Below are 22,660 nucleotides of genomic sequence, written 5' to 3' on the forward strand. Positions count from 1 at the left end.
GGGATCATGACCTGAGCCAAAGGCAGGCGCTTAACTGAGCCACCCAGGCATCCTGAAAGATCCTTATTTTATTTTTTTAAAAAGATTTTATTTATTTGACAGAGAGAGAGAGACAGTGAGAGAGGGAACACAAGCAGGGGGAGTGGGGGAGGGAGAAGCAGGCTTCCCACGGAGCAGGGAGCCCAATGTGGGGCTCGATCCCAGGACCCTGGGATCCCTTGGATCATGACCTGAGCTGAAGGCAGACGCTTAACCGACTGAGCTACCCAGGCACCCCAAGATCCTTATTTTAAAAGGGCAGATTCTAAACATATGCATACTATAACAATCAAATAACCACTATATATAATTTCACTCAAATAAAGATGTTATTCAAATGAAGCCCAATTAGTTTTGAGTTCAAATAGAAGGACAAGGCAGCCTGCTTCCCAAATGCTAAAAATTAAGACAGAGGGAAGCCCTGATTGAGTGGCATCTCTTAGAGCATATACTAATTCTCAGATAATCTGATCCTATACCTGATTAGAAGCAATGGTAAAAAGGCAGGAAAACTACAAAAGGACTAAAGCCAAGTAGTCTAGAAAAACATGAAGTCAGGGACAGCAGACCCTTAGATATTCTTTTTATTATTCACAATTCAAAGTTGTAACATCTGTAAGACAGGATGCAAGAATGTACTATTAATCTCACTTCTTGTTAATTTCCCAGGAAAAAAATGTTTTATTTCATATATCAATCCATTAATAAGTTAATGAATGACATTTAGATTAAGCTTTTATAACACAGTTACCTTGCCAGCATCACCTCCATGGGGGTAATGAGATCCTGGAGAATGTACAGGAGACCCCGTTGGAGAGGCAGGAAGAATATTAATAATATCAGGGTCAAGATCATCTCCTGTGTCTAATAAATCAAAGATACCCATTCCATCTGCTCCATCTATACAGAAGAAAGAAAAATAAATAAATCCTCCATTTTTCACATCCCGCGGTCATTTTCAGGAGAGGGTTAAAATAAATTAATGAATTTTAACCAAAATGGGTTAATTTAATTAACATCTATTGAATGTCTACCATGTGCCAAGTATTGTTTTAGGAGCCATATAAACAATTATACATTATAAACAAGCATGTGGTAGTGTGAATAATGCCCTCCCCCAAGATGTCCACATCCTAATCCCAGGAATGTGTGAATATGTTACCATAAAGAACTTTGCAGATGTGATCAAGCTAAGGATCTTGAGATGGGGAGATTATTCTGGATTATCCAGGTGGGTCCAATGTAATCACAGGGGTCCTAATAAGAGGGAGGCAGTAGGGTTAGAGTCAGTGATGGAGATGTGATGATGCTACACTGCTGCTGCTGAAAATGGAAGAAGGGGCCATGAGCAAGAGGTGCAGGCGAGCTCTAGAAGCTGGCAAAAGGCAAAGGAACAGATTCTCCCTTAGAGCTTCCAGAAAGAACCAACCCTGCAGACACACTGACTTCAGCCCAGTTAAGACTGGTTTAAACTTTTGATCTCCAGAACTGTAAGATAATAAATGTGTGTTGTTTAAAGCTACTAAGCATGTGTCAATTTGCTACAGCAGCAACAGAAAACTAATACAAAACAAACACAGTATGCTGGAAATGAAAATGTATTTAAAATGGACTATGCACAATTAATACTCTAATTCTTTATTAGTATATAAAATACATTCAAGTTATTGTATAACGCACTGAAAGAAGAAAATAATAAATACTCCTTACTTGTGATTTTGTTTCTTTTTCTTTTTTTAAAGATTTATTTATTTGGGGGGTGGGCAGCAGAGGGATAGAAACTCAAGCAGACTCCATGCTGAGCAAAGAGCCTGACATGGGGCTTGATCCCAGGACCCTGAGATCATGACCTGAGCCGAAATCAAGAGCGGGACGCTCAAACGACTGAGGCACCCAGGTGCCCCTTGTGACTTTAGAGATGTGCCATTTTCTAAGGTACCTCAGAGCAACAATGGAATATCATTTATTTTCTCTTCTACTAAAATGTAATCTGTAAGTTTATCTATAAGAGTTATTCCCTACTATGGCAGTTTATATAAATTATTTTGGCAAATCAATTTAGAAAGGAATATAAAATATGCTGCAAAGTCTATGATTTATGTACAGGTAGCGAGCAGCACAGGCAAAAACTTGTGCATTTTATGATCAATGTTGCCTTTTAAAATAAGTAAATATTTATGAGATAATTCACAGCACTAGTTCCAATATCAATAAGGTAGAAGAATGGTTGTATTAGTTTCCTATTGCATTTTTAACCAATTACCATAAACTTGTTGACTCAAAACAACATGCCTTCATTCTCTTACAGTTCTGGGGTCCAAAAGTCCAAAATCAGTTTTACTGGGCTGAAATCAAAGTACTGGTCATTAGAGGTCAACATCAGGAACCAGGAGGCCTATGCTCTTTCTGGAGGCTCCAGGGGAAATCCGTTTTCTTCTCTTTTCCAGCATCTAGAACTACACTCCTTGCGTTCCTTGGCTCCATGGCCCCTTCCTCCATCTTCAAAGTCAGCAGCACAGGATTATTTCTCTGTGACCTTCCTTCCCTCCATTTCCATCACATGACCTTCTCCTCTTTTGGGCATCATCAAATTTCCCTTTGCTTCCCTCTTATAAGGATACATGTGATTGCATTTAGTGCCCACCTGCATAACCCAGGATAACCTCTCCATCTCAAGATCTTTAACTTAATCACATATGCCAAGTCTTTTTTGGTCATATAAGGTTAACACTGATAGGTTTCAGAAACATTTACCGGACAAGGATAGGTTTGGGGAGGCACTCGTCAGCCTAAAATCAGCCACAGTCATCCAAGACTTATTTTATATTTGCAAACCTTTAAAGAACAATTCACCTACCATTGTTGGGATTAAAGGCTAAGTCCAAATTTTCAGTGGTATAAGTAGCTGAAGCTACTTGCACAGAAGCAGAAGTAGGGAACACAAGTATATGAGTACATGATGTATCCTGTGGGGTATTTAGCATCTGAGATGTCTGCATATTTAGAGTGGTGCTTCTTCCAAACACAGAACCAGTTGACACAGAATCTGGAAATAAAGAGAATTTATTTTTTCTTTCAATAAAAGAAGAATCAATTTTACATAATATTAGAAACACAAGCACATGAAAAATTAAATCTGATATAAACTAAGGATAGCTAACCTGGCATAATAACAAAAGAGCCTTGGGGTTCCATTGCTACCAAGCAAGCACTGAGAATGCTGGGAGAGTCTGCAGCAGATATACCACACATTCTACACATGTCTTTGAGCCTTTTACTTAGAGACTGCAAGTTTCGACGACTCAGCAAACTGCTCCAATCTGTGGGTATCAATAGTAAAAAAAAAAAAAAACAATATCCAAAGTAACAGCACTGTTAACGCCCTCTAGAACCAAAGTTAAAACATAATGGTCTTAAAACTAGTGAATTCCTCCAATAGGAGTCATCATCAAGCCAAATATATTGCTGATGTTACTCAACGTCCTTTATCTACCTAACTTTAATGTATGTCAACATCAATTAGTATTTGCTAAACAGGGGATGAACTGAATAATAAGCAGAAAGAGGAAAAAATAGAAGACAATAAATAAGAATAGTAGTAATAACACTGGTGGTATAGTCAAAATATAAAATGTCCTTTTAAAATTGGAATTAGGCCATTTGTGACCTAGACATATGTAATTCCTCTTTGAAAACAAAACAAAAAACTAGTTTTTATAATGTCTGCATTTTACTCAGAACATATACCCAGATGTGTCCTGACAGTATATTAATTAACACAAAACAGAAGTTGAAGTACTTAACAATCAAAGCACAATTTTACCTTTCAATTCTCCATGACCAATCCTTCCTAAGCGGCCAATTACAACTCTCCATGGTAATGAACTCATTTGTACAAGTCCTAAGCACCACTCCCAAAGTTTCTGTAGACCGAATCTTCTAGCAGATCCTTTTTTCCGACGAGCCCTGTTGTACAGAATAAAGAGACAATTAAATATTTCTAAAAATCATACGAGAACATTTTAAAAGAGCTCAAATTTGTGAAAAACTAGTCCCTCAGTTTTAATGCCTGACACTTTTTACATAAGTCATAAGCAAGAATATACATAAAACCACAGTGTTTAGCATGCTACTTTATGTTTTTCATAATACACATTAAAATAGATTCTTAACTTAAAAGAAAAATTGTCCATGAACCACCAAAATTCATCAGAAACACTGTTCTACACCAGAGATTGCAAACTTTTTCTTTAAAGGGCCAATATATTAAGCTTTGCAGGCCATCAAGATTCTGTTGCAATAATAACTCTGCTGCTACAGCATGAAAGCAGCCATAGATAATACTTAAACAAACGCATGTAGCCAGATTTGGCACACGGGCTGTGGTGTGCCAACCCTTGCTCTATACTTTAAGTTGAAGAATATTAAACAAAAGACTACACTTCTCAGACCAAACAACACTGTTGTGTTTTCTGCATGCATGTCCTTTATTAGGCAAGTACATGACATAAGCACTCTGTGGCTGAGCCATGGCAGCTATGATTTACTGAGCACTTAATACATAGCAAGCATTATGCCCAATTTACATGTGATACCTCATTTCAGCCTAACAAACCCTAGGAGGGAGATAAAATTATTCTCCCGGTTTTATTTATTTATTTTATTTATTCTCCTAGTGGAAGCTCAGCTAGCTAAAGTAATTTTCTCAAGATCATATAACCAGTACGTAGGAGAGTTGGGATTTGAACCCACGTCACCATGACTCTGGAGTTGGACCTTTTTACCATTATCTCACTTCTACTTTCAGTAAAATGGCAATACTATCTTTGTATTGGAAAGGTGGTATTATTCTTTCTCTACTCTTTCTCATCCTTCACAGATAAGCATACTATTTCCAAAACTCACTTCATGACCATTTTAAAAAATCAAAATTGTGTCAAGGAAATAAGGTATGAAGTATTTCTCTAAGAATTATAAAAAATGGTCAATAGATCTTTATAACCAATAATATAAATGTTTCTATATTCCACTTCTTCAGCACCACTATAACCTAATATTCATTAAACATTTCTGCACATAATCAATTTCTGAGCTTAAAGAAACTGATCTTTATAAAATAAAAAAAATTAAGGATACAACCAAACCTCAAAATTGAACATTACTTCATCGACCTGCCTTTCAGGTTCTCTTATGCCATGTTCACTAGCCTTGAAACATGTTACTAGAAATGTCTATTAGGTTATAACTTAATATGAGGCTTACCTGTTGTGATCTATTAGTTACAGCCTTGATAAATAACTGAGCATGATATCTAATTACTACCAAGAAGAATTCTAAAAATAAGGCCACCATTTTCAGAAGACATTCCAACACTTAAAAGGAAAATTTTCAGTCAACAATTTTAGTAAAGGTAGTTAACTCAGTTAATTAGGGACTATATTTTAGATGGTACCTGAGAGAAGTAAATGCTATATAGGATGCTCTTTTTTAATTGCAGAGGGCTCTCTCGTTCCATTCTTTAAAATTTCTTAGGCTGAAATCATTGCCTCAAGCTTTATTACATAGAATTTAGGGACTTTAATCTCTTTTGTCTGTATAACAAAGATCACTCAAAATTATTTCTAATTATACAATATATTCACTACCCAAAAAAGTGAAAAGCACGCACAATCCCAAAACTTAATGTCCATGACCTTCCAAACAGTTTTCTATTCATTAAAAATGAAACAGTGTGTGTATTTGTGTGTGAGAGAGAATTTTTTAAAATGGATGATATAATGATACACTTAAGGAAACAGAGGTACCTATTTGGGACATCGATGTTAATGATACAAGTCTCTAAAAGTTCTCCATATAGATCTGTGCAAGATGCAAGAATCCATCTTTGATCATGTGATAAACAGTAGCCCACGAAAAGAACATTATATTTCTGTCCAGCTTCTCCAAATGTTTCTCCTAGCTCTGTCTGTTTATCCTTCACTGGAGCCAGAATAAAAGGTGGTGTATAAAGTCGAATACACTCTGGTCTCTGTAAAATAAAAAATAAAGGTACTATGGTACTAGACAATTATAGAAAAATCTTTTATTGAAAATGTGATATATTATCAATATCCAATTATAAGATAATCAGAAAATGAGAACTAAACAAAGAACTGTACTTAGTTTTGTATAAAATCATAAAATGTACAGTTATTCAATAACTTTGGTCATGGAAAACATACTTAATACTTACATCAGGACTTTTAAGAGCAGTTTCCATGGCTAAGCCTGGACCAAAGCCAGTCAATGTTTTCACGTTGGTTGATGTTGGAAGTGGTCTCCGACATTGGGTAAAGGCCGAAAAAGCCAGGGATTTTAAATGCTGGGTATAGATTTGTCTATCTTCGTGTTTCACAGGTTGCAACAGGTACTGACAAGGAACAATCTAAGAATTATAGGCAAATATTACAAAGGTTAAACTTCCAAAACTAAAAATAAAAAGAACCATGGGTCTAAAACTCTAAAAACATTTACTAGAGAATTTAAACAAAACCTAATTAAAACTATGTTCTAAAGAATTATATTTTATTATACAGGTTTTTAATAATCAGTTTTACTAACAGGTTATGTAAAAACCTTTTAAAATTTCTACACAGCAGTTAATCAATACTGCCACTGATTAGTCCTACTATATATAGTCTATAAAGAAATAATTCAAACTCTGCAAACAAGTTAATATCACTAATTTCTTTAATTTTTTATTTTTTTAAAGAGTTATTTATTTTGAGAGAGTGAGAGAGTACGTGTGTGAGTTGGGGGGGGGGAGGCAGAGGGAGAGGGAGAGAGAGAGAGAATCCTCAAGCAGATTTCCCACTGAGCATGGAGTCTGACAAGGAGCTCAATTCCAGGACCCTGAGATCATAACCTGAGCCAAAATCAACAGTAAGACTCTTAACCAACTAAGCTACCCAGCAGCCCACTCCTTTAAAATGTAGGCCCCATGCCCAGTGTGGAGCTCAATGTAGGGCTTGAACTCATGACCCTGAGATCAAGACATGAGCTAATAAGATCAAAAGTCAGAAGCTTAACGTACTGAGCCACCCCGGCACCCCCAATATCATTAATTTCTTACTTTTACTTGCAATCTATCTTATTTAGAACTCTAGTTTATACAGATCCATGCTCTGGTCTTCTATTTAAGCTTATCAATTTAAAAACTGGTTTATAACACAAGAGAAATATTTAATGTACTTAAATGCAACCTTTTTATTCTCCATTATTATTGTGGTATGATTGTAAAGTTTATCTTTTATAAAATCCCTAAGGATTCTATTATAATATCACTTAAAGTAAAATATAATAGAACCTGGCTTTAACTTCTGTCTACATCAAACTGTTTAACTTGCAAAAATTATTCTTACCTGTACAGAAACAGTACTCTTAATATGAGGAGGAAGAGTCTGGACCATTTCCAGAAAGCATCGAAGTAGCCCCAAAGTCCATACATTAGAAGAATTAGTGCTCTCCTCTTTATTTTCATAAGTAAAAGGATCAATTATATAAACAACAATTGCAGGTGGATAAGTGATTGCATGTGAATCACCATCTGTGGGGATACCCACTTTATCCCGATCCATTGTGCTAAAATTTAAGGTAGAAATATACAGTTAGGAAAAAAGTTGTACCATACTTTTTGAGGTAATATCAAAAAGCAGGTTCTTAGTAACCTCTCCCCTTCTTCTGGTGGGGGGTGTCGGAGAGCTTCTCTAAAAATTAAGGGACATCTCTTTCTCTCCAAATAGAATAGTAAACACTGTGCACACAATTTCATGGTATACAAATACGCTTACGTTAAGAGGGCTTGCATTAAAAAAGGGAATAGAATTTTTAAAACCACAGAATATCCAAAAACACTAGAGAGCTTAATGCTTAAGTGATAAAACTGAGACAAAGATAGTTCACTGAGCTGCTAAAGATGACAAAGCAGAGCCAGACCAGAAAGACACCAGGTCTTCAGACTTAGTCAATGTTCTACTACATTAATAGCCTATACATATTCATTTCACACTTCATAACTTTAATAGTGCACAAGGTTCATTCTTTGATGTTGATATGATTTTTTTAAAACTCCAAATCTCTTTAGATGTTCAAGATGAATGCATCAACCTGGGTAAATTAATAGTTTGTTTTTACTCACATAAATAAGTTTAACTTTGAGCAAAGTGCATCTGGGTAACTGAAAGATATTACTAAGCTCATGTTAACCTAACCTGTAAGTCAAAAGGGAAGCTCACTCAATACCTTCATCATAAAAGGAATAGAGAACTGCAATTATCATTGCTGTCATAAATAACTCACGTGTTTGGAAGCACTGTATAAAGCACTTAATGTACATTATATCCTACTGCTCCCATTTTACAAATAACATGCTCAGAGAAGTCAGACAACTTTCCTAAAGTCACATAGCCAGTAAATGGCAGAGCTGAGATCCAAATCTCTGTATGGCTCTTAATAAGCTCTGAACAGACTGGTTCAGTAGTGACTTCTAAATCATTGTAGTGATTTGCAAAGGCTAATTTACTTAACAGTTATGTCACAGAAGAGATTCAAACATCACAGGATAGTTGAACTAAATGGTTTTAAAGCTCTTAATTCCATGAGATTTTACGATTCTATGCTAAAGACTTTATGAAGAGTGTGCATTATAATTTTAGAGATAAAATAATCAACATTACAAAAACTAAAATTTCAAGGATAAGATCAAAAAACTTTCCATGTTCATTCACAAGGACTATCTTAGACAGAAAGAAGCATAATGTATTTACATTTCTGCAAAGAATAGTAAAGGTACCTTTCAGACACATCAGGATGAGGCTGAGTGGGAAGTGAAGATGATTCTCCAGAAATCCCTGCTGTTGGTAGAGCTGATGACTGTTGCCCTCCTAGCTGGCCATTCTGAACTGTACTTGCTTGTGTAGACATGGATCCTGTGGCATTACTGTTCATACTGCCAAAGGGTGGAAATGAGGGCAGTTTATTTGATGATACTCCACTATTCAAGTTGGAGGATGATGAAGATGAAGTTGCAGTTGTGGTCAAAGTTGAATTAGCTGTGGCAACTGAAGAAGACATGGTAACACCTGAAGTCATTGTCATAGTGCTGCTTGCTGCAGATGCTAGGGTGGCAGATGGAGTATTAGCGTTTCCAGTACTTGTCATCTGAGGTGGAGTAATCAAAGATTGACTTGTAGGGGCAACTAAATTTGGCTGGGAAAGTAGAGAGCTGTCCAAAGGCTGGGAAGCAAGATAAGGACCTAAAGGTAATAAAAACAGGCAGGATATTTAATTCTTTACTTCACTGATTGGTTCTTTTTTTATTCTATGTGAATAATAATCTAGTTGATGCTTTTTGGTAATTACCCTCCCTTAGCTGCATGCTAACAATGTAGGAGATAAAGCTTTTTCTTTTGCCCAGAAACTGAAGAAACAAATTTTAAATGGAACTTCATACAAAATAAAGAAATGGTTCCCATGAAAGTATAACAAAATTATATTTACTAGTTATAATTAATTGAATGAAAACAATCTAGCAAATTTTCATCAAACCATTCAAAGGGTTCCTAAATCACAAGTTGAATAAACACTGACTAAACTGAGAGCTAACTAGATATAAAATAAAAAATGTTATCATGGGGTTCATATTATAGAGATGCCTAATGAGGGTCAATATTTTGGTTGTGTTTCCTTAGATTAAGTCTAAAGTCCATTGATATTTAATCCAATGTTAATTCAAGAGTGTTAAAACCAAGTCTTAAATAGTTATTTTCTTAGTTCCAACAAAGAACTGTTTTCTTGGTGTTGTAGAGGTAATACAAGTTATTTTATCTCTAAACCATTAACAAATCAAGAATCTTAATGTTAATAAGCGTAAATAAAAACACAAATTCATCAGATCCTACAGAAGCAAAGGAAATTGTTTATACCCACAATTTCTTCTTACCTGATAGGATCCCTATTTTAGGGATCAGCAAACTTTTTCTGTAAAGGGTCAGACAGTAAATATTTTGGGTTTTGGGGGTCACACAGTCTGTCTCAACTATTCAGCTCAGATCTTGTAGCACAAAAGCAGCCACAGACAATATGTAAATAGATGAGCAGAGCTGGGTTCCGATAAAATTTTATTTACAAAAACAGCAGATACATTGGGCCATACTTTGCAACCGTTGGTTTTATAAAATAAACACAAATTTAATACCTAGATCATATCTGCAGACTTGTGCATAAAGCTTGAGTTTAGAAAATGCTTCATTGTTACCATCAGCTGCCTGAGAAAACCATTCTGCTACCAACTTTTCTGATAGTTTCTTTGATGCAGTAGATCCAACTCTCATGATCCCATCCGTCAATAGTCGAGAAATAGGTCTATGCTGACCTAATCGACAGGACTACAGATATACATACAGAAAGGAGAATTAGTGAATTTATTATAGTATGAGTACACACTATAAAATAAAGCATTGAAGTTATTTATTTTTTAAAAGATATATTTCTAAGTAATCTCTACACCCAACACGGGACTCGAACTCACAACCCTGAGATCAAGCGCTCCATGCTCTACCAACTGAGCCAGCCAGGTGCCCCAAGCATTTAAGTTATTTAAATTAAGCTTTATAATTTATAATTAACATTTGGGATAAAAATATCAAGTGAAGTAGTACATCTTTTTCTTTTTTACATTAGAAATCCATTACTTTTTTTTTAAATTAAACTATCTCCAATGAAATAAAACACCTAGATAATAACGGCACAAGAACTATGTGGTTTGAATGAAAACTTGTAGAATACAGATATAAGTGAGCATAAATATGCACATATAGCCAAGTCAAATAAAAATAAAAATTGGTATATAAATATACCATGTATTTGTCACCTTTCCCTCCAATTCTGTGGGCCACTGATGTTTGTTACAAGAAGTCCAATATCAAGTAAGTTTGTAATACTAAATTAAGAAAATCTAGAGGATTTTTTTTTTTTTTAAGTAGGCTCCACACCCAGTGTGGGGCTTGACTTTACAATCCTGAGATCGAGAGTCACACTTCCACCAAATGAGTCAGCTAGGCACCCCTAGAGAGAGGATTTCTTTACTGTTAAAGACTTTAAAAAGCTTAAAAAAAAAACAAAACCCAACTTTCAAAAGCTTTAATAATCTAATATGAATAGTGACTCTCTTAAAAAGTAAAATAATATATAATGTTTCCCCAAACCTGTTTAATTATGGAACTTTTTTCTGGAAAGATTTTGCAGAACTAGTGTTCCAAGTAATACTCCTTGGGAAATATTTATTTCCAAAATCCACAGGAGAGATACCTTGTAATTAAGTGGAACATTTAAAAGGAGCTAAGTAAGCACAAACAACTCAGACTGTAGAAGAAATTAAATTTTAAAGACTGGATTTCTAAGCATTTATGGGGAAAGGAAAGTAAAATGAAGTTAAGACTTTATGTCCTGTAGCACTTAAAATTTGTAATCACTGCACTCAGTGATGGATACAACATGAGAATTATAAGATCAGTTAAGAATTTAAAAGATCACTCAAGAATTTCAGAAATGATATAGATCACAGAGAAATCTAATACAACTTAACTTTATGAAAGTGAGGCCTAGTGTCAGCACCTGAGGTCTAGAGAATCAGGACTAGAATTTTTTTTTTTTTTAAAGATTTTATTTATTTGAGAGAGAGAATGAGAGAAAGCACATGAGATGGGGGGAGGGTCAGAGGGAGAAGCAGACTCCCTGCCGAGCAGGGAGCCCGACGCAGGACTCAATCCAGGGACTCCAGGATCATGACCTGAGCCGAAGGCAGTCGCTTAACCAACTGAGCCACCCAGGCGCCCAGGACTAGAATTTTTATAAATGTAATTTTTTTCCTGGCTATTTAATAATGCAACCCTTTATTTAAAAAAAAAAAAAAAAGATCATCTTAAATGGCATACATATGTCCTCAATGGTTTTTCCCCAATACAGTGATTTCACTGTGATCCATGGCACACACATCAGACAGTCCAGGTCAAATGCTGTAAAGAACATAACTGGCTAGCATGAGAACTATACAACTAGTTTCACATCATTATTACTCTGTCCCAATCAACTGAATTGCCCAGTATATTTCATATATAAATATACAAATTATAGTTTTAAAATGCCACCTCTTTTTTTTTTTTTAAAGATCTTTATTTAAGAGAGAAGAGAGCGTGAGAGAGCGCGCACACACACAAGAGTCAGGCAGAGGAGCAGAGGAAGAGGGAGAAGCTGACTCCCCCCACCACCCCCGAATACCTCTTTTTAAACACCTACCTCATATATCGCAGTGAGGTCTCTAAAAAAGCTTTTGGCTCCATTTAACAAGGCTTCATTTTCTGGACATAATACAACATAGGCTATATCTCTTTGAGATCCATAGGGTTCCAGCATAAGTCTCTCCCAATAAGGGAGCGCAAATGGAGAAAGCACCAGAAAATCATAATCATAACCCAACAAAAATGTAGGGATTGGCAGTGGTTCTGGGGATTCATCAGTTCCTAAACAGGAAAAAACATATTTTAGTATTAAAAAAAAAAAAGGAAATACTTTAAAGCAGTTACATGTCTTCCTTTCATTTAAATGTCAAAGTTACTGAAGTCATTAGCAAAAATATTTGATTAAAGATAAAAATATCTAAAGCCAATCCATGATTGAGACTTTTCCACAGTTAGGAATTTGCTAAATGGTCTTTAGGAAACATGACTTACATTAATTTAATTTATTTAATCCTTAAAATTAATTGTTTTAATTGTTTAAAAAATTCAAATGAAAAAAACTTAGAAGTACAAAAGAAAACATGGGAGGGGAGTTTTATTTTATTTTTTATAAATTTGGATTGGGGAAAGCCTTTCTAAGCATAATGTAAAACCTGTCCATTTAAAAGCTGATCAATCTGACTATACAAATTTTAAAATTTGGCATAAAAAACATTACAAAAAAGCCAAATGATTAACAACAAATTGGAAAAAAGATTTGTAATGCAGATGACAAAAGGTTAAACTCCTTACCATATAAAGGGGACTTATAAATCCCTAAGAAAATGATCAACCTAACAGAAAAATGGGTAAAGTGTATGAACTAAGTTCACAGAAAAGGAAATATCTTATACATAAAAAGCTGCTCAATCTCATTAAGAGAAAGCAATTTAAAATAATTATTGGTGAAAAACTGTAACATTTACTATGTGCTAGGTACTGTTCAAGGATCTTTACACATACTAACTTTACACATATTAACTCATTTAATCCTCACAAAACCTTATAAGGCGGATACTAATATTAACCTCATTTTAGAGGTGAGAAAGCAAGAATGAAGAAGTTAAGCAATTTGTCCGATTCACACAAGTGGTAGACATGGGATTAGAGGCCAGGAAATCTACTCTTACAGTCTGTGCTATGCCATTTCTCAAGCTATAATAAAACAACCATTTTCACCCATCTACTTTAGCAAGGGTTTCCCGAAACAGGCATTTTGCTGGTGGGAGTTTAAATTGATACGCAGAGAGTAATTTGGCAACAATAAAAACAACAACAACAAAACACACATCCTTTAAGCCAGAGATGTGTGCAGTATAGAAAAACAGTTGTGATGACAATGAAAGAAACAATATGTATGTCCATAAACAGTGGATTGGTAAAGTATTATCATATGTAAAGAACAATGAAATACATGCCCATTAAAAATAAAGAAAGACAGCTCTGTGTGCTGGTAAGGTGCAGAACACTGTGTGTGTGTGTGTGTGTGCGCGTGTGCGTGTGTGTGTGTGTACACACTATTTGGTTTTTTAAAGAATGTAAAAATATAATTAACCTGCATTTTTCTTTTTTCTTTTTTTTTTTTTTTTAAAGATTTTATTTATTTACTCATAAGAGACAGACAGAGAAAAGAGAGAGAAAGAGGCAGAGGGAGAAGCAGGCTCCCAAGGAGCGAGAGCCCGATGCGGGACTTGATCCCAGGACCCTGGAATCATGACCTGAGCTGAAGGCAGATGCTTAACTGACTGAGCCACCCAGGCGCCCTCCAAATATATTTCAAAAGCTCCCACCTTTCAGAGACAATCTTCAACAGATAGTTCAAGTATTTTGAATGTTCTTTGCCTTGACAGATGACCATAAATCTACTGTGTACCATACATACATATATTATTTTATTTTTTAAAGATTTTATTTATTTGAGAGAGAATGAAAGAGAGAGCACATGAGAGGGGTTAGGGTCAGAGGGAGAAGCAGACTCCCTGCCGAGCAGGGAGCCCCATGCGGGACTCGATCCCAGGACTCCAGGTTCATGACCTTAGCCGAACGCAGTCGCTTAACCAACTGAGCCACCCAGGCGCCCCATCCATATATTTTAAAGATTTCATATTTAAGTAATCTCTACACCCGATGTGGAGCTTGAACTCACAAACCTGAGATCAAGAGCTACATGTTCCACTGACTGAGCCAGCCGGGCACCCCTGTACTGTGTACCATATTTAGAGTATTCATTTGCTACTCTTACAACCAGCAAATTTCTCTTTTGTTTTGTTTTTTTAAATGAAGAACTTGGGTTGGGGCACCTGGGTGGCTCAATCATTAAATGAAGAACTTGGGGTCTTTCATCACTAGTAGTATCTTCTTCTTTTCATCCCATTCTTCATTCAACTTTGTAAAGTGATAATTTACAATGAAAGTAGTGTTCATTTATTTTAAAAATTTTGGCAGTACGATTCTTTCTTCATATAAAATCTTACTGGTGAGTCTCATCTGTAAAAATAGATCTAAGGGAAGCTGTTCTTTCTGAAGAGGGGCTGGAGAACCCAGTAAATTAAATGTTGGAAATGCTCAAAGTAATGAAGGCTAAGATTGACCACCCTGGCCTTAAGTCAAGCATATGCCACAAAAATATTTAAGGAAGACAAATGTGCTTATTCCATGTTGGGCACAAAAATAAAGGGCTGATATAAAATCAGTCAATACACATTACTATAAACTACTTACCATAAGAGCCTCGGCCAGCCATTTTATGAAATTGTTGCCAAGTGAGAGGACCTTGAACTCCCCAAGGCCTTACTGTTCTTTTTTTCTGAATAGCATCCTGAAGAACTGGCTGAAGAGAGAGGAGCATTCGAAGTATATCCTGTGAGCACTGCATACTCACATCTACAACCATTAAAAAAAAAAAAAAAAAAGTTAAGAATTGCTATTGCCAACATGAAGAAATAAAATTTTATAACAAAATACATGAAAGTTCAACTTCAATCATCAAGATTAAGCATCTGCTTGTGCAGAGAACTGTATTAGGTTCAATCTCAAATGATCTGTAGAAATGGTTCTTCTAGATACTTACCTAGAACAGACATAAGAAAAAAGTTATTATAACTCCTCTCCATAAAAAAGTCACTCATTAGCTCACTAACCAACTTATAATCAAATAAATTTCTTCCTTTTCTCCATTTGTTTTGGTTGTTTTTGGTGCTTGTAGGTATTTTCCCAGAAAGAACTCTACCTCACACTGAAATGAGTTATAAAACTGTATACCTTAATAACCACTATGGTAAAATGATCAGATAGATAAGACTGGTTACATTGATTAAAGTTTAATTTGGGAAAAATAGTAGACTGTAACAATTCTGAAATACAGAACTTTACAGTAACAGATGAACTTGCTCACACTGTAAAAAGTGTTATAATATCCATAGATATTTTATAAAACTAGATTTATAGATTATATTATGACCTGCATTGCTGACCAACTATCAGAATGGGTATGAAAGATGCTGCTCTTACATGTCAAATGGCTTTAAAAAAAAAAAATCACTAAATGTTACTGATATGGTTAATCTGTGCCCCCAGTACACTCAGTTGTACCACTGAAAATGTATGAGCACTTGTACATTAAATCATTCAACTTTTTTAAAAAAAGATTTTATTTATTTGAGAGAGAGAGTGAGCAATACAGAGAGCACATGAGGAGAGGAAGAGGGAGTGCAGACACCCCTGCTGAGCAAGGAGCCCAACCGAGGGCTCAATCCCAGGACTCTGGGATCATGACCTGAGCTGAAGGCAGACACTTAACTGACTAGGCCACCCAGATGCCCCTAAATCACTCAACTTTAATTCATTATTATTACTGCCTAATTTATTATTTCTGGCTTTCATTCCCTAGATCTAAATAGTGTACAGAATTGTAAGTAACTTAATTTCAAATATACTGCTTAATAACTATTACATTTAAATAACCTACTGTAGGGTTGCCTACATGGCTCAGTCGGTTCAGCATCTGACTCTTGATTTGGGCTCAGGTCATGATCTCAGGGTTCTGAGATCAAGCCCCACTTTGGGCTCTGCACTGGGTGTGGAACCTGCTTAAGATTCTCTCTTTCCCAGGCGCCTGGGTGGCTCAGTTGGTTAAGCGTCTGCCTTTGGCTCAGGTCATGATCTCAGGGTCCTGGGATCGAGCCCTACGTCGGGCTCCCTGCTCAGTGGGGAGTCTGATTCTTCCTCTCCCTCTGCCCCTCCCCCTGCTCCTTCTCTCTCTTTCCTTCTCTCTCAAAAAGTAAAATCTTAAAAAAAAAAGTTCTAACCCTCTCCCTCTGCCCCTCCCCGACTCCCTCTCTAAAAATATCAGTAAGTAAACCACCTAATAGAATATGTAGTCACTAAGTAACAACAGAGCTATCTTAAATGGACTAATGGCTTACACACTGGTAAATCAAAGCAAGTTATAAAACTATAGAAGATATTTCACATAAATAGTATAAAATATAATTATGTGTATTCATATCTGAATATTCACATAAAATGAAGTCTAGAAAAAGTTGCTATTGGCTAAGGTTATTTATCATAATCACATGGGGAACTTTTAAAAGACACATGCAGAGACACCATGAGAAATTCTGACCTGGGTTTAGCTCAGGAATTTGTATTTTGATTTTAATTCAGAAAGATTCTCAAATACTTTTTCATTCTTTTAGAAAATATATTTACTGAAGACCTACTATGGGCCAGGAATTATTCTAGTTGTGAGGAATACTGTGTAAATTCTTATTCATGTCTTGAGGAATTTTACTATCTTGTGGGGGAGACTGACATGAAGAAGAATTATAACTGTATACAGCCACAGGTGCCAGGTCTCTAAGCTGAAATCTGGTTGGAAAGCAATGATTAAAAGGTTACAAATGATTTTTAAGAGTGATCATAATGAAGGATAGACACACAGATCAGCAGAATAGAACATCCAGAAATCTCACAATTTATTTTTGACAGGGTGTCAAGACAATTTAATGGGGAAAGATAATCTTTTTAACAAATGGTTCTAAGACAGTTGGATATTCACATGCAGAAGAATAAAGTTGGACCCCTTCCTTATACCGAATACAAAAATTAATTCAGAATGGATTACACACCTAAATAGTGTTATAACTATAAAACTCCTAGAAAGAGAAAGAGGAGTAAATATTCATGACTTACCTAGGGTTAGGAAAAGCCTTTTTAGATATAACACCAAAGGCACAAGCAACAAGACAGTAAGTATGCTGAACTTCATTAACATTAAAAACTTTTCTGCTTCAAAGGATACCATCAAGAAAGTGAAAAGACAACCCAGAGAATAGGAGAAAGTATGTGCAAATCATATATCTAATGAGGGACTCATATCCAGAACATATAAAGAACTTACAACTCAATGATGAAAACAAAAAAGTCTAATTTAAAAATGGGACAAAGGTTCTGAAAAGACATTTCTCCAAAGATATAAAAATGGACTATAAGCACATGAAAAGCCATCAGGGAAATGCCAACCAAAACCACAATGAGATGGCACTTCATACTCACTATGATGACTATAATCAAAAAGACAATGACAAATGTTAATGAAGATGTGGAGAAAGCAGAACTCTCACACATTGCTGGTGGGAATATAAAATGGTGCAGCTGCTTTGAAAACAGTCTGACAATTCCTCAAAAGGTAAACAGAGTGCTATAGCCCAGTAAGTCCACTCACGAGTAATGAAAACATATGTTCACATAAAAACTTGTACACAAATGTTCACATCAGCATTATTCATAATAGCCAAAGAGTGGAAACAACCGAAATGTCCATCAACAGATGAATGGATAAATAAAGTGTGGTATACCCAATACAACAGAATATTATTTGGCAATAAAAAGCAAGTACTAATCAATGCATGCTACATGGATGAACTGTGAGAATGCTAAGTGAAAGACACCAATCATAAAAGACCATATGGTGTACGAGTCTATGTGAAATGTCCAAAAAAATCTATATGGAAGGAATGTAGTTGACTGGCATTGAGAGGGAGGGCTTGGAGGGAACAGGGAGTGACCTCTAATAGGCACAGGGTTTCTTTTCATGGTGATGAAAATGCTCTACAATTGACTGTGGTGATGGCTACACAACTCTGAATACAGGCATACCTTGCTTTATTCTGTTTCAAAAATACTGCATTTTTTTTTTAACAGGTTGATAGTTTGTGGCAATCCGGCAACGAGCAGGTCTATTAGTATCATTTTTCCAATGTCTCTGTCACATTTTGGTAATTCTCCCAATATTTCAAAGTTGTTCATTATTACTATACTTGTTATGGTGATCTGTGACCATTAGTGATCTTTGATGTTACTATAAATTTGGGGGGACACCACAAACCATGCTCTTTTAAGATGGCATACTTAATAAATGTTGGTGTTCTGACTGCTCCACAACTGGCTGTTCCCCTGTCTGTCTCTCTCTCTCCTTGGGCCTCTTTATTCCCTGAGACACAACAATACCGAAATTAGGCCAACTAATAACCTTGCTGGGGTCTCTAATGTTCAAGTGAATGGAAGAGTTGTACTTTAAATCAAAAGCTAGAAATGATTAGGCTTAGGGAGGAAGGCATGTTGAAAGCCCACACAGGCTGAAAGCTAGGCCCCTTGTGCCAAACAGCCAAGTTGTGAATGCAAAGGAAAAGTTCTCAAAGAAAATTAAAAGTGAACACACAAAGAAGAAAAGTGAAACAGGCTGTCTGCTGATATGGAGAAAGTTTTAGTGGTCTGGATAGAACAGAACATTTTCTCAAGGCAAAACCTAATCCAGGGCAAGACCTCTTTTCAATTCCATGAGAGCTGAGACAAGTGAGGGAACTGCAGAAGAAAAGTCTGAAGCTAGCAGAGGTTGGTTCGTGAAGTTTAAGCAAAGAAGCTATCTCCATAACATCCAAGTGCAAGGTGAAGCATTAAGTGCTGAGGTAGAAGCTGCAGCAAGTTATCCAGAAAATTAAGCTAAGATCATTAATGACGATGGCTATACTAAATAACATTTTTCAATGCAGACAGAACAAACTTCAGTTGGAAGAAGACATCATACAGAGGTTTTCACAGCTGAAGAGAAGTTAATGCCTAGCTCCGAAGCTTTAAAGGACATGCTGTCTCTCTTGTTAGGTGCTAATGCAGCTGATGACATTAAGTTGAAGCCAATGCACATTTACCATTCTGAAAATCCTAGGGCCCTTAAGAATTATGCTAAATCTACTCTGCCCCTGCTCTATAAATGGAACAACAAAGCCTGGATGACAGCACATCTGTTTATATCATGATTTAGTGAATATTTTAAGTCCACTGCTGAGATTTACTGCTCAGAAAAAGATTCCTTTCAAAATATGACTGCTCAGTCTATGGCCATACCACCCTAAACGCGCCTAATCTCCTCAAAATATGACTGCTCATTGGTCACCCCAGAGCTCTGACGGTGATGTACAATGAGATTAACGTTGTTTTCATGCCTGCTAACACAACATCCATTCTGCAGCCCATGGATCAAGAAGCAATTTCAACTTCCAAGTCTTACTAGTTAAGAAATACATTTCATAATGCTGTAACTGCCTTAGATAGTGATTCCTTTGATGGATCTGGGCAAAGTAAATTGAAAAGCTTCTGGAAGTGATTCACTATTCTAAATGCCATTTAGGAACATTTGTGATTCATGGGAAGAGGTCAAGATACCAATATTAACAGGAATTTTGAAAAAGCTGATTGCAACCCTCATGGATGATTTTGAGGGATTCAAGATTTCAGTGGAAATGTGGTGGAAATAGTGAGAGAAGTATGTGACTGAATTCTTCAATCTCGTGATGAAACTTTAATGGATGAGAAGTTGCTTCTTACTCTTGAGATGAAATCTACTTCCAGTGAAGATGTTGTGAACTGTTGAAATGACAACAAAGGATTCAGAATATTCATAAACTTAGTTGATAAAGCAGGAGAATTTTGAAGGACTGACTCCAATTTTGAAAGAAGTTCCACTGTGAGTAAAATGTTATCAAACAGCACCTCATACTACAGAGAAATTGTTCATGAATCAATGTGGCAAACTTCACTGTTGTCTCATTTTAAGAAGTTGCCACAGCTACCCCAGTCTTCATCGACCACCATCCTCATCAGTCAGCAGCCGTCAACACTGAAGCATCCAGCTAAGAGAATATGACTTGCTGAAAGCTCAGGTAATGGTTAGCATTTTTTAGCAATAAAGTATTTTAAAATTAAGGTATGTACATTTTTTAGACATAATGCTACTGCATATTTAATAAGACGACAGTGTAGTGTAAATTTAACTTTCATGTGCACTGGGAAACCAAAAAGTTCATTTGACTCACTTTAGTGTGTATTCACTTTACTGTGGTAGTCTGGGACCAGACCCACAATGTCTCTGAGGTATGTCTGCACTAAAAACCATTCCACTGTACACTTTAAATGAGTGAATTGTATGGTACGTCAATAAAGCTGTTGAAAGAGTGATCTTGGAGTGCTGTAATGGTGTTGTGAATGGGCAGGAATATGGGCAATTTTTACTTCTACTTTTCTGCATTGTCTAGATTCATTCTTTTCAGCAAGTATGTATTTTTTCCTAACTAGAACAAAGCTTTTCCTATCTTGAAAAAAAAATAAACACTACCATTAAAATATACAAACCATGGCTTGACATTTTTAATTCCTTCAAACAAATATTTTAACACATTGGGCATCTACTATATGCCTGGCACTGTTCTAAGTACTTGGGATATATCAACAAGCAAAACAGACAAAAACCCTAGCATTTTCACAGAACTTTCACTGGGTAAATTTAATGGAGAGACAATAATTAATCAACAAACTATACAGTATGTTAAAAGGTAAAACACATTACAGAGAAAAACAAAAGCAGCAGGATGGAGAACATGAAGAGGGGTTTGCAATTTTATACTGATAAAATGACACCCGAGATTTTTTTTTTTTAAGTAGGTTCCCTGCCGAGCATGGAGACCAACGTGGGGCTTGAACTCACAACCGCAAGATCAAGACCTGAGCTGAGATCAAGAGTGGATGCTTGATCGACTGAGTCACCCCGCCACCCCAACATCTGAGAAGATTTAAAGGAGACAAGAGAGTTACCCTTGTAAATACATGGGGGAAAGGTGTCCAAGGCAGAGGAATCAATTAGGGTAAAGGTCCTAATGTTGGACCTTTTCTTTCATGATGCTGCTATAGTTTAATAAAAGTATTCAAATATTACACATTTAGATCACAGCATTTTTTTTTAAAGATTTTATTTATCTGACAGAGAGCGAGCAAGCATGCATGCACACAAACAGGGGGGAGGAGCAGAGGGAGTGGGAGAAGCACATGAGCAGGGAGCCCGACATGGGGCTGGATGCCAGGATCCTGAGATCATGACCTGAGCCAAAGGCAGACACTAACTGACTGAGCCACCCAGGCATCCCACATTATTTGTTTTTATGTTGAAATTTAAAAACTGAAACATAAAGGAATTGCTCCTGTTTTGTTTTGAATTATTATTATTATTACTTTTTTTTTTTTAAATAGGCTCCATGCCCTGCATGGAGACCATTGCGGAGCTTTAACTCATGACCCTGAGAATCAAGATCTGAGCTAAAATCAAGAGTCAGTCGCTTAACTAACTGAGCCACCCAGGTGTCCCTTGAATTTTTATTTTTTTAAATATTTATTTAAGTAATCTCTACACCTAACATGGGCCTTGAATTCATGACCCCAAGATCAAGAGTGGCATACTCTTCAAATGAGCCAGCCAGGCACCTCTGTTTTGAATTATTTTAATATAAGTTGTTAGGATGAAATTTATCTTTATGGCTGTGAAGTTTCCTGTTTACATCAATGTTTACTGTTACACAAAAAATGATGAGGCTCAATGTTTTCTATTTGGCAGATAAGTTGGGCCTTTGAGGTACAACTGGCATAAGCTGGTTTTTTTATTTTTTATAGAGGTAAAATTGGCATAACATTAGTTCCAGGTGTAAAATGTAATGATTTAGTATTTGTATATATTGCAAAATGATCACCACAATAAGTCCAGTCAACATCCATCACCATACATAGTTACATAATATTTTTTTCTTGTGATGAGAACTTTCAAGATGAGTTGGTTCTTAAAAACAAGCAAGAGAGTACCACTAATGCTACTGCTTCTGCTATTACTACTATTACCAACTGCTAATATTTGAGTTCTTACTTTGTGCCAGCACCACTCTCTCTGTTACATAAAACACTGATCCTCTCAATACTATATGGGGTAA

General features: G+C 36.1%; 1 protein-coding gene across 2 annotated transcripts in view; it reads right to left on the reverse strand.

The window, feature by feature from the left end:
- MED13 (mediator complex subunit 13) overlaps positions 1-22,660 on the reverse strand; it is a 101,007-nt gene that overhangs the window by 8,789 nt on the left and 69,558 nt on the right. The window contains exons 17-27 of one of the 2 annotated variants that reach the window (XM_025851084.2): positions 15,075-15,236; positions 12,373-12,596; positions 10,274-10,463; positions 8,870-9,332; positions 7,440-7,659; positions 6,272-6,463; positions 5,844-6,067; positions 3,863-4,005; positions 3,201-3,359; positions 2,897-3,085; positions 791-939 (exon numbers count right to left, since the gene is read on the reverse strand). In XM_025851084.2, the coding sequence (XP_025706869.1) occupies positions 791-939; positions 2,897-3,085; positions 3,201-3,359; positions 3,863-4,005; positions 5,844-6,067; positions 6,272-6,463; positions 7,440-7,659; positions 8,870-9,332; positions 10,274-10,463; positions 12,373-12,596; positions 15,075-15,236 (2,315 nt within the window). The remainder of the gene's footprint in view (positions 1-790; positions 940-2,896; positions 3,086-3,200; positions 3,360-3,862; positions 4,006-5,843; positions 6,068-6,271; positions 6,464-7,439; positions 7,660-8,869; positions 9,333-10,273; positions 10,464-12,372; positions 12,597-15,074; positions 15,237-22,660) is intronic. The other variant, XM_073879506.1, reaches the window with a different exon arrangement.

This window comes from Callorhinus ursinus, unplaced genomic scaffold, assembly GCF_003265705.2.
Source record: "Callorhinus ursinus isolate GAN/ISIS: 27379988/994484 unplaced genomic scaffold, GSC_fseal_2.0 scaffold34, whole genome shotgun sequence".
Classification (NCBI taxonomy): Eukaryota; Metazoa; Chordata; class Mammalia; order Carnivora; family Otariidae; genus Callorhinus; species Callorhinus ursinus.